Raw genomic sequence first — 12,267 nt, forward strand, 5'->3', positions numbered from 1 at the left:
TGCCTGCTGAAGCTGCCGTACAGGGGCTAAACTGTTGATGAGCAACCTGACATCAAGGCTCATGATCTTTAAACCATCCTTGGACTGGACGGCCCTTCAGATAGTGAATGAATGCATCTGTGGAATCTTTCTCCTCACCACTGTCATTTATAGCACAATCCTATGTACATTTACTCAGGAGTAAATCCTATTCAGTTCAATGGGCCTTATTTCCAAGTAGGTGTGCATAGTGGGGGTTACTCTTCAATAGACACACATAGGATTGCACTGCAACTTAAAAGTATGCAAGTCCATCTGAAATCTGTTTAAGAGTACTATAAATAACGAAGACTGAACTGCTTATGTGCAAAGCCTTGCAGATTAACTAGAGACCCCAAACAGCTTTACACATGTTTATTCTCAAATAAATCCTGCAGCAAGAGCGAGAGTAAGTGCCTTGTGAATTTGTGAAGCAATTTGAGGCCAACTTGATGATTTGCAAGCCTTGAAATAGATTCAGTCAAACAATTCAGAAAGATTCATTCCGATTTGTTAGTATAGGATTGTGAGCCATTATATTTACTTGCATTTAAGTGAGACATTTGGCAGGCAGGAGGGGAATTCCGTAGACATTTGGCCAAGGCCAAGCCTCAAGGCACAAATATTTGCCCAGAATTCCCCTATTTTATTTTGAACTCATTGCACTCCTGAAGTCCTCCACTCCAAGCCTCATCATGAGGCCACAACTAACTTCTGTATCTCCTTCCTGCCCCCTTGCTGCTGTCCAAGGGTGGGCTCTAAATCAGCAATGAAGTATGTGCAGGCTCAGTCCCCAGCATCTCCCATTTTAAAAGAGCAGAATGGGGAACGATCGAAAAGACTTGAGGCTAGTCAAAGGCGACAGGCACCTGGGCCAATGGACTCACCCAAGAGAAAATGGAAATGGGCTACCTTCAAGTCAATCCCGACTTATGGCAACCCTATGAATAGGGCTTTCATGGTAAGCGGTATCAAGAGGGGGTTTACCATTGCCTCCCTCTGAGGCTGAGAGGCAGTGACTGGCCCAAGGTCACCCAGTGAGCTTCTTGGCTGTAGGGATTTGAACCCTGGTCTCCCAGGCCATAGTCCAACACTCTAACCACTATGCCACACTGGCTCTCTTGATGGGCCTTAGAAGCCAATATCTGGAGGGCCACAGGTATCTTTTCTAATGAATCATGTCTTCTCATTATGTGTCCAAAGTATGATAACCTCAATTATAACCTCAAAGTATGATAACCTCCCAATTATTTGTCTTTTTTGCAGTCCATGTTATGCCCAAAGCTCTCCTCCAACACCACATTTCAAATGAGTTGATTTTTCTCTTACCTGCTTTTTTCACTGTTCAAAGACAATAATGCTGGGGAAAACAGAAGGGAGTAGAAAAAGAGGAAGGCCAAACAAGAGATGGGTTGATTCCATAAAGGAAGCCACAGAGCTGAACTTACAAGATCTGAACAGGGTGGCTCACGACAGATGCTCTTGGAGGTCGCTGATTCACAGGGTCGCCATAAGTTATAATCGACTTGGAGGCAAGTAACAGCAACATGAAGGCAGAGAGGCGGGAGGGGTGGCTGGCAGAGGTTGGCGGGCCCTGCCCCAATGGACTAGCCTCTGAGATGGCTACTCAGCAAGAAGCTGCTGCCAGAGCGAGAAGCCACCTTTAGAAAGTCCAGTTCTCATTCAAAGGGAAGCTTGGGGTCGGACAGAAAAAAAAAGAAACGGTGCCCCACCATAGAAATCATGACCGAGAGCAAACGGAGCCTCCCTGTCCAGAGGCAGTCTACCTCCACGCCTCACCTTGCGCCGGGCGGCGCTCCCCAACTCCGGGGGATTCCCCTGCTCGGGACCCGCCCACGCGGCGACGTCACGCGGAGTTCTCTCCCCCTTGCGCCGCGCCTCGCCTCTGTCCGCCGGCTCCCTCCGCTCCGCCATGGCCGAGAGCAGCGGCGGGTTGTGGCGGTGGCGCGGCGGCTGGAAGCGACACATCGTCCGGCAGCTGAAGCAGCGAGACCGGGCGCAGAAGGCGCGCTTCCTCGCCCTGGTGCAGGCCTGTGAGTGGGCGCGGCGAGGGAGGGGGGGCTCTGGCGTGACAACCCCCCACCCCCAGGGCTGTCTGCACGTGCCCAGAGGCATTCTTGGCCGCACCTCCACCTGTTGCAAGGCTCGGGGTTTGGGGGAGCTTCGTCTCGGGGGCCGCTGCGAGGGGCGCATGGAACCCCCTCCCCATCCCCCGGCCAGCTGGCCGGGTTTGCAGGGGCTCGGCTCTAGGGATTCCGCGCCGGGGCGAGCATGTGCAGAGCGCCGTCGGGAGCTGTCACCGTCGGTGGCCCATTGGGTGAGGGTGGCTTGTAGGGCAGAGCCGGGCCAGCTCTCGCTGCCCCAAGCCTCTGCAAGCCGCGGCGGCAGCCCGAGATTACGAAAGGGAAAGCGAGCGGCGATCAGCCCCCTCGGCGACGCTCGGCTTGAACGAACCGGCCTTCTCCCCATATGTCAGGCCGCATCTACTCGCGTTGACAACAGCAGGCGGTTTCTTTTCTGAACGGGACAAATAATGAACAGGACAGGGCAGCTTTTAAAAGAAAACGTTTCTGCCTCTCGTGGGTTTTGCATCCCCCCTCAAAAAAAATCTTTGTTGTGGGGCGCCGTTTATTTTCCCTTCCGACCCCGACCTTTCCTTTGAATGAGAATGGGGCTTGTAAAGGGGGCTTCTCCTGGCCGCCGCAGCTGCTGCGCCTGACTCGTCTTGCTCTGTTCCTCATGCTGAAAAGGTGGTTTTGCTTGCTGTTGTATTTACTGTTACGTTACGGCTTTATTTATTTTTTGTTCGGAAACTGTTTTTGCAATTGTTGTTTTTGAGATGTATTTCTGTTCACCTTCTTGTAAGCCGCTTTGAGCACAATTTTTTGTGGAATGGAAATTGGCTGCCATCAAGTCGATCCCGACTTACGGCGACCCTATGAAGAGGGTTTTCATGGTAAGCGGTATTCAGAGGCGGTTTTCCATTGCCTCCCTCTGAGGCTGAGAGGCAGTGACTGGCCCGGGGTCACGCAGTGAGCTTCATGGCTATGTGAGGATTTGAACCCTGGTCTCCCAGGTCGTAGCCCAGCACTCTAACCATTGCACCACTGGAAGGTGGCATACAAATAAAATGATGAATGAACGAATGTTTTGCCCTCCCCTTGCAGAGGCCGTAGAGCTGTCTCAGAGGCTGGTCCATTGGGGCCCTAGTGAGGGAGTGCCCGCCAAACTCAGCCAGCCCCTCCGCCTGCCTGCCTGCCTTCTTCCTTCCAACCAGCCCTGGCTCTGGGTCCACCTTCTCTTGGTCTCCTGGCCTCCCTCCGCACCAGTCCAAATGGGCACCAGGAAGCCCCCGCCTCCTCAGGGCAGGGCAAATAAATATTTATTTATTGTTTCCTCCCTGCGAAAGCTCCCAGGCAGTTAACAATGCAATTGCAATAACTGCAACTGAAACCCCACTCAAAATCTCAATAAAAACATAACAAGCAACAAACTAAATGGGGGGAAACCAGCAACAAACTGGGTGAAAAACATTTCTTGCACCCCAAAGGCTTAGATAAGAATTAAAGGGATATATTATCTGCACACAGCAGCATTTTTTTCACCTGATCACACTAGCAGACTTTTAAAAATAAATAAATAAAAATTACATACTTTATTTATGATGATATTTGTATGCTGCCCCAGAACATAAAGCTCTCAAGGTGGCTTACAGTAAATAAATATAAAACATTTAAAGTTTAAATACAAAATAAAGCATAAAACTGTGGAATCAAAAGCAACAGAAGTGCAATGAGGAATTTGCTTAGTATGGGTGGAACTTCAGGTCTGCCTGCTTTTTGTCATTTGCTCTTCAATGGATCTTGGAGGCAGCCCGTCCAAGAGACGAGCGGGGATTTGTTGTTGTTATGTGCCTTTGAGTCAATCACGATATATGGTGACCCTATGAATCAGTGACCTCCAAGAGCATCTGTCGTGAACCACCCTGTTCAGATCTTGTAAGTTCAGGCCTGTGGCTTCCTTTATGGAATCAATCCATCTCAAGTTTGGCCTTCCTCTTTTTCTACTCCCTTCTGTTTTTCCCAGCATTATTGTTTTTTCTAGTGAATCAGGTCTTCTCATGATGTGTCCAAAGTATGATAACCTCAGTTTCACCGTTTTAGCTACTAGTGATAGTTCTGGTTTAATTTGTTCTAACACCCAGTTATTTGTCTTTTTCGCAGTCCATGGTCTGCGCAAAGCTCTCCTCCAGCACCACATTTCAAAGGAGTTGATTTTTCTCTTATCCGCTTTTTTCACTCTCCAACTTTCACATCCATACATAGAGATCGGGAATACCATGGTCTGAATGATCCTGACTTTAGTGTTCAGTGATACATCTTTGTATTTGAAGACCTTTCCTAGTTCTCTCACAGCTGCCCTCCCCAGTCCTAGCCGCCTTCTTATTTCTTGACTGTTGTCTCCATTTTGGTTAATGACTATGCCGAGGTATTGATAATCTTTGACAAGTTCAATGTCCTCGTTGTCAACTGTAAAGTTACATTATATAGCCACAAGAGTGGCTGTATACTATAACCAGTGTGGATTTTTCACATTCCGCAGTGTTAAATTGAAAATACCCCCCAGGCCATTCTAAAGCTTCCCATAAGCTCATTTCAAAACGTATAGTACTGAACTCAGAGACGCTTGCTTAACAACCCTGTCAATTTTCATGGCGATACACAAAACAGTCAGAGAGAATCAAGAGTTCAAAGTCTAAAAAGGGAGAAAAAAACCTCAGAGCCCTTTTGGACTTTTTTCTCTGAGAGTTCTCATAATCTGTCGAAATTCATTAAAAATCAGCCATGTTCACAGAGTACCTGTAATCCTAATACTGACCTTGCCCCATACTCTGACCTTCATCTTCTGCAGTTTAAAAGTTAAAAAAATGCCTGGCTGATTTTTAATTAACTTAAGAAATTTTGGCTCAAAGCCAATGATAAGGGCCGGCATGCTCAGTAAGAACCAACTGTCAGTGTTCTAAAAGCCAGACTCACAGCTGCTGGGCTTGGCTAATCAGGGGGCCACACCCACACCAGACTTTGATTTCAAGTGAGACAGTCATGGCTTCCCTCAGAGAATCCTGGGAAGTGTAGTTTGTGAAGGGTGCTGAGAGGAGACTCCTGTTCCACTGAGAGAGCTCCAGTGGCCAGAGTGGTTTAACAGTCAGCCACTCTGACTGAAGCTCTGTGAGGGGAACAGGGTGTCTCCTAGCAACTCTTAGCACCCTTCACTAACTACGCTTCCCAGGATTCTTTGGAAGAAGCCATGACTGTCCAAAGTGAAATAAAGGCCAGGTATGGATGTGGCGAGGTACAGTTTTGGTTTAAATTTGGGTGGGAGGCTACATGTGCTTGCTGTAGAATAAAAAGGTGAGGGGAAAGCAATGATACTGTTGCTCTCTGCTATCTTTTTGGTGCCTTTTGAAGACTTTTCCTCTTCTAACAAGCCTTTTAAGTTGAGACCTATCCCAATCTGCGTCTGTTAGAATTGCTTTTAATATGTTTTCTTTAATAATGTTTTTAACCCTTTTTTAAAAAAAATATTTTTAAAGCTTTTTTAAAAATGTTTTTAACGTTTGTTTTAGTGTATTTTATGGTCTTTTTATGATGTTTAAGTGTTTTTATCGTTTCTGTTTGCCGCCCTGGGCTACTGCTGGGAGGAAGGGAGGGATATAAATCAAATAATAAATAAAGGAAAGGGGCTTCCCTTCTGCCCAGTACCCACCCACCCAATCTCCTCCCGCTCCCCTCCCTCAGGTCAGTGTTGGACTATGACCTGGAGACCAGGGTTCGAATCCCCACACAGCCATGAAGCTCACTGGGTGACCTTGGACCAGTCACTGCCTCTCAGCCTCAGAGGAAGGCAATGGGAAACCCCCTCTGAATACTGCTTACCATGAAAACCCTATTCATAGGGTCACCATAAGTCGGGATTGACTTGAAGGCAGCCCATTTCCATTTTCAAACATGATTGCACAGAAATAAATCCCACTGAACTCAAAAAGCATGCAAACAATCAAACCCATCCTCCCTTCTCCTTCCTCCTATTCCCTCCCTCTTGCCACTTCCCTCCCCCTTCCTTTGCCCCTCCCTCCCCATACCCTTCCAATCCCCTCCCTCCTTCAACTTGCGATCCACTACAATTCCAAGGTCCTTCTCACACGCACTACTGCTAAGCCGGGTATTTCCCGTCCTGTACCGTGCATTTTGTTTTTGTGGCCTAAATGCAGAATCTTGCATTTGTCTCCTCCCCTCTTCCTTCTTCCTCCCCCTCCCCCTGGTCAGTTTTACCTATCCTAAGCATGATTGCACGGGAGTAAATCGCACTGAATTCAATAAACATGCAAATGATCAAACCCGTCCTTCTCCCCTCCCTGTCCTGCCTGCTCCCATCCCAGTCCTCCCCTCTGTGTTTCCTCCCCTCATCCCCGTGGTCAGTTTCACCTATCCTAAGCATGATTGCAGCGGAGTAAATCCCACTGAACTCAATAAGCATGCAAATGATCAATCCATTCTCAGCAAACTTGGGCAGGATCCCATTTCTTACCTCCCGGATTACAAAGCATGGAAATTCACTAACAGGCAAAAAACCTTGCGGTTTAAGAACGTAGCTATAGCCCACAGATATTTCTATCAAACTTTAGAAAGCAGGGAAATTGGGCAGCTATAGTGAATGCACCAGAGGAACAGGAGACCTGACCTCCTCTCTGAGATATTGGACTGCCCTACAAATTTGTCAGAATGCAAACACAATTTGGGTTGGTCTTTCACAGTCCAATCCACTTGCTGTTTAGCTTGCAAGAATTTGGTTGCCAGGCCCGGCCTCTAAGAGGTCTTCTGTATCTTTAAAAGTTGTGCAGGGGAAAGGGAGAATTCCACCTTGTGGTTTTTCCCATTACACCTGCACTTGGTTGACTTTCTCTTCTCCTAAAGATACAGGATCAGTCTCAGGCCATGGACCTGGCAACCCTAGTCCCCAGTGAACCTCAGGAGTGTCTCAATTTGCACAAGATAAAACAGTGGGTGGTGAAATATATTCTAGCAAAATTCTAGGTGTGCTCTATGTTTTTAATTGACCATGCCCACCTTGCCTGAAATGAAGTGGTTTAAACATAGCAGGCTGAAATCATGCATCCTCTTTTTTTCCACAGCTAGGAGTCACTGCTGAAGTAGCAACATATTGTAATCAGTCTGATTTTACATCAAACTGCAGTTTCAGATTCAACTGTTAATGCACCCAAAATAGAAATAGAACATAACCTCCAATTTGAAACACAAAGGGCTGTCTGCATCATCATATGACATTGACCAATAAAAAGGTTTGAAATTAATAAAATAAATTTGACACAGATTTCTGGATGAATAATGAGGGAAATAAAATTTTCTGGTTTAGATTCTCTGTAGAAACATTAGGAACACAGGAAAGAAGCAAAGTAAGAAGAACACCAACAAACATACAAAAATATAATTCTCTATCTTTTGAGATGGCAGGTGTTGCCACCACTCACCATATGCTCAGAGGCACATGTTACCAAATTCTTGCAAGCTACACAGGAAGTGGATTGGACTGTGAAAGACCAACCCAAATTGTGTTTGCATTCTGACAAATTTGTAGGGCAGTCCAGTATCTCAGAGAGGAGATCAGGTCTCCTGCTCCCCTGGTGCATTCACTATAGCTGCCCAATTTCCCTGCTTTTTAAAGTTTGGTAGAAATATCTGTGGGCTATAGGTACTTTCTTAAACCGCAAGGTTGTTTGCCTATTAGTGAATAAATCTTCTGTTGTCATTACTTTAGTCTTTTTGACGTTCAGCTGTAGTCCTGCTTTTGTGCTTTCCTCTTTAACTTTCATCAGCATTCGTTTAAAATCATTACTGGTTTCTGCTAGTAGTATGGTATCGTCTGCATATCTTAAATTATTGATACTTCTCCCTCCAATTTTCACACCTCCTTCATCCTGGTCCAATCCTGCTTTCCGTATGATATGTTCTGCGTATAGATTAAATAAATAGGGTGATAAAATACACCCCTGTCTCACACCCTTTCCGATGGGAAACAATCGGTTTCTCTATATTCTGTCCTTACAGCAGCCTCTTGTCCAGAGCATAGGTTGCGCATCAGGACAATCAGATGCTGTGGCACCCCCATTTCTTTTAAAGCATTCCATAGTTTTTCATGATCTACACAGTCAAAGGCTTTGCTGTAAGCTATAAAGCACAGGGTGATTTTCTTCTGAAATGCCTTGCTCCGTTCCATTATCCAACATATGTTTGCGATATGATCTGTGGTGCCTCTTCCCTTTCTAAATCCAGCTTGGACGTCTGGCATTTTTCACTCCATATATGGTAAGATCCTTTGTTGTAGAATCTTGAGCATTACTTTACTTGCATGGGATATTAAGGCAATAGTTTGATAATTACTGCATTCCCTGGGATCCCCTTTCTTTGGAATTGGGATGTATATGGAACACTTCCAGTCTGTGGGCCATTGTTTAGTTTTCCATATTTCTTGACAGATTTTAGTCAAACTTTGGAGTGATTCAGTCTCAGTAGCTTGTAGCAGCTCTATTGGTATGCCATCTATTCCCGGTGATTTGTTTCTTCCAAGTATTTTAAGAGCAGCTTTCACCTCGCATTCTAAAATTTCTGGTTCTTCATCATATGGTTCCTCCCTGAATGAATCTGTCATCCTGGCATCTCTTTTGTAGAGTTCTTCAGTGTATTCCTTCCATCTTCCTTTTATTTCATCTCGGTCAGTCAGTGTGTTCTCCAGCTTTCTTTGACTTGCTGGGGCTTGCTAAAAGCAGGAAGGAAGTTTTGTAGAAGAGGCTACAACCTTGCAAAGAACTACATCATCCACTTGACAAAGATGTGAGCCAAGGCCCTGTCAACAACATGATTCCTTACATCATGGGTAGCAAACTTGGTGCCCTCCAGATGTTGTTGGGCTAGTCCTAGTCCCTCGTCGTTGACCATACTGGCTGGGACCAGTGAGAGTTGCAGGTCAATCATCTGGAGGTCACCAACTTGGGAAAGGCTACAGAATGATGGTGAATGCAGAAATTGTACAAACCATGGTGTGGCAGAATGTCTCAGCTGAGCCTCAGCGTCCAGTTCGGAAGGGGTAATATTAATACAATGTCACTGTAACATCAATAAACAATTAGTCCAGCCTATCATTCCCATGTTTAATAGCAAAATAAACACAAATAACCCTTAAATTACACTTGGGGCATCTTTTAGTGCAAGAAATGCTGTCTCCAAATGTATTTCTGCAACTTTCTCTTGATTTAGGGCCAAATGAGACGTGATGTAAAAGATCCATTAGCAGCTCCATAGGAGTGTGCCATTTACCCCTTTCCCCTGGTGTAAATTGCCCCCTCCATCACCCCTGAATCTGCTATTAGCTTCCGCATGGGGGGAAAAAAGTTTCAAGGGAGGAGGAGGAGGAGGAAGTGGCAGTTTTCATGGAGGAATGGGCTGAATTCCCTCTCCCACAGAGCAATGCTTTTCTGCCCTGTGGGATTGCTAATTAGGAAACCAAAAGCGGCAGGAGAGCTTGGATTAAGCTCTCCTGGCTTGACCTTGATTCTTGAGTTGGGAAATCCACTTCTTCAAAAGTCTCTTTGTTTTACCTACATATAAATGATTACATGAGTGGAAACCCCCCAAAATTTTATGGTCACTTCTCCAATTAGTACACTGATTCAATCTGCACTGCCTTTCTTATGGGATTAATACATGACTTTGATTATACAGAACACTTATCGCCCCTGGAATGTCCCATTAATGCATTTCCTGTTCTTCCTAGGCTTCTGAGCATCTCTGCTGCTAAATGCAATCCTTCCCCATTCTCTCCAGTGGAAAGGAGGACTGCATTTAGCAGTGGTATACAGAAGGGAGTAGAAAAAGAGGAAGGCCAAACAAGAGATGGATTGATTCCACAAAGAAAGCCTACAGACCTGAACTTGCAAGATCTGAACAGGGTGGTTCACGACAGATGCTCTTGGAGGTCGCTGATTCACAGGGTCGCCATAAGTCGTGATCGACTTCAAGGCACATATAACAACAACAAAAGATCCTTAATGGGAGCAGCTGCCACCCAACTGCTAGAACGCAGACAATAACTGGGAGAAGCTAGGGTAAACAGAATTAATGTTACCCCTAACTATATAGATCCCTGTTGCTAAGGAAACCCCAAACATATTACAGATTAGCACTGCCTCGGCTGCTGAGATAGCCCTCACTACCATCTCAAGCTTTCCTTCCATCTGTGGGGCTGCCTGGTTGCTACTTTTCTAAAGAACTAGAGAAGGTCCTCAAATGCAAAGATGTATCCCTGAACACTAAAGCCAGGATCATTCAGACCATGGTATTCCCTATCTCTATGTATGGATGTGAAAGTTGGACAGTGAAAAAAGGCGGATAAGAGAAAAATCAACTCATTTGAAATGTGGTGTTGGAGGAGAGCTTTGCTGATACCATGGACCACAAAAAAAGACAAATAATTGGGTGTTAGAACAAAGTAAATCAGAACTATCAGTAGAAGCAAAAATGATGAAACTGAGGTTATCCTACTTTGGACACATCATGACAAGACAGGATTCACTAGAAAAGACAATAATGCTGGGAAAAACAGAAGGGAGTAGAAAAAGAGGAAGGCCAAACAAGAGATGGATTGATTCCACAAAGGAAGCCACAGACCTGAACTTGCAAGATCTGAACAGGGTGGTTCATGACAGATGCTCTTGGAGGTCGCTGGTTCACAGGGTCGCCATAAGTCGTAATCCATTTGAAGGCACATAACAGCAAGAAACGTAGAGCATCACAACAGAATTGTGCTGGGCAAGGTAGACCAGTGGTCCAACTCAGTATAAGGCTGCTTCAGTCCAATGCACAGTAATAGTCCAGCGAGACGCATTTAATTGTTCTTAACAATAGGTTTTCAGTGTATAGAACCAGTTAAGTGCGCCAAAGGAATACTCATCTGTGGTTTGAAAATAACCTCTTAAAGGAAACACCTGCCTTTGTGTTGTATACCTGTTCTCTGCGTGTCTGTAGCCAGCAGTGACCCAGAAAGGACAGGAGGGTTGTGGGGGTTTTTTGTGGATGGCTGGTGAACGTAGAGAACATAGGACACTGCCTTATACCAAGTCAGATCTTTGGTCCATCTAGCTCAGTATTGTCTACACTGACTGGCAGCAGCTCTCCAGGTTTTAAAGCCCAGCTTAAAATAAAATCTCCCAGCCTCGGCATCCCGTCTGTAATATGAGCATAACACAGGCCAACCTTGCAGGACTATTGATGCTATGTATAAAATGATTTCAAGACTTGGAATGTGATGTATCAATGCAAGTTACTTATGTATGTATGTATTTATTACAAACATTTATCTACAGTCCTTCACCCTACTGGATTCTAAGGTAGCACACAGCAACAAGTGTGCAACCTTCCATCGGTAGCAATCTCAGTAAGGGGTCGGGATTGCAGTTCGAGATTGATAAGGAGATAGTCAGGAAATACCTAGTTAACCTAAATGAGTTCATATCTCCAGGGCCTGATGAACTGCATCCCAGAGTATTGAAGGAACTTACGGATGTACTCTCAGAACCTCTTGCCATCATCTTTGAGAAATCCTGGAGAACGGGAGAGGTGCCGGAGGATTGGAGACGGGCAAACATCGTCCCGCTCTTTAAAAAGGGTAAAAAAGAAGATCTGGGGAATTACAGGCCGGTCATTCTGACTTCAGTACTGGGAAAGATATTAGAACAGATAATAAAAGAGTCCATTGGCAACTATCTAGATGACAATGCTGTGATTAGTAGGAGCCAGCATGGGTTTGTCAAGAAAAAATCCTGTCAAACTAATCTCATCTCTTTTTTTGATCGGGTCACTAGCTTAGTAGATGGTGGAAATGCTGTAGATGTCATCTATCTAGATTTCAGCAAAGCGTTTGACAAAGTCCCCCACGACCTTTTAATTAGCAAACTCGTCAAATGCGGACTAGATGGAAATACTGTCAGGTGGATTCACAACTGGTTGGAAAACCGTACTCAAAGAGTGGTCGTCCGTGGCTCTGCTTTGGACTGGAAGGAGGTTTCGAGTGGAGTGCCACAGGGCTCTGTCCTGGGGCCGATACTCTTCAACATTTTTATCAAGGACTTAGATGATGGGGTGGAGGGAAGCCTTA

General features: G+C 45.4%; 1 protein-coding gene across 4 annotated transcripts in view; it reads left to right on the forward strand.

Annotated features, from left to right (window-relative positions):
- Window positions 1-1,868: 1,868 nt before the first annotated feature.
- The window catches only part of ATG16L2 (autophagy related 16 like 2), an 86,170-nt gene continuing 75,771 nt past the window's right edge, over window positions 1,869-12,267 (forward strand). For 2 of the 4 annotated variants that reach the window (XM_061629133.1, XM_061629132.1), the window contains exon 1: window positions 1,869-2,072. In XM_061629133.1, coding sequence (XP_061485117.1) covers window positions 1,952-2,072 — 121 coding nt within the window. In that variant the 5' untranslated portion in view covers window positions 1,869-1,951. Of the gene's footprint in view, window positions 2,073-9,888; window positions 11,779-12,267 lie in introns of those variants that run through there. The other 2 variants (XM_061629134.1, XM_061629135.1) reach the window with 2 other exon arrangements.

The sequence above is a fragment of the Rhineura floridana genome, chromosome 5 (assembly GCF_030035675.1).
Source record: "Rhineura floridana isolate rRhiFlo1 chromosome 5, rRhiFlo1.hap2, whole genome shotgun sequence".
NCBI lineage: Eukaryota > Metazoa > Chordata > Lepidosauria > Squamata > Rhineuridae > Rhineura > Rhineura floridana.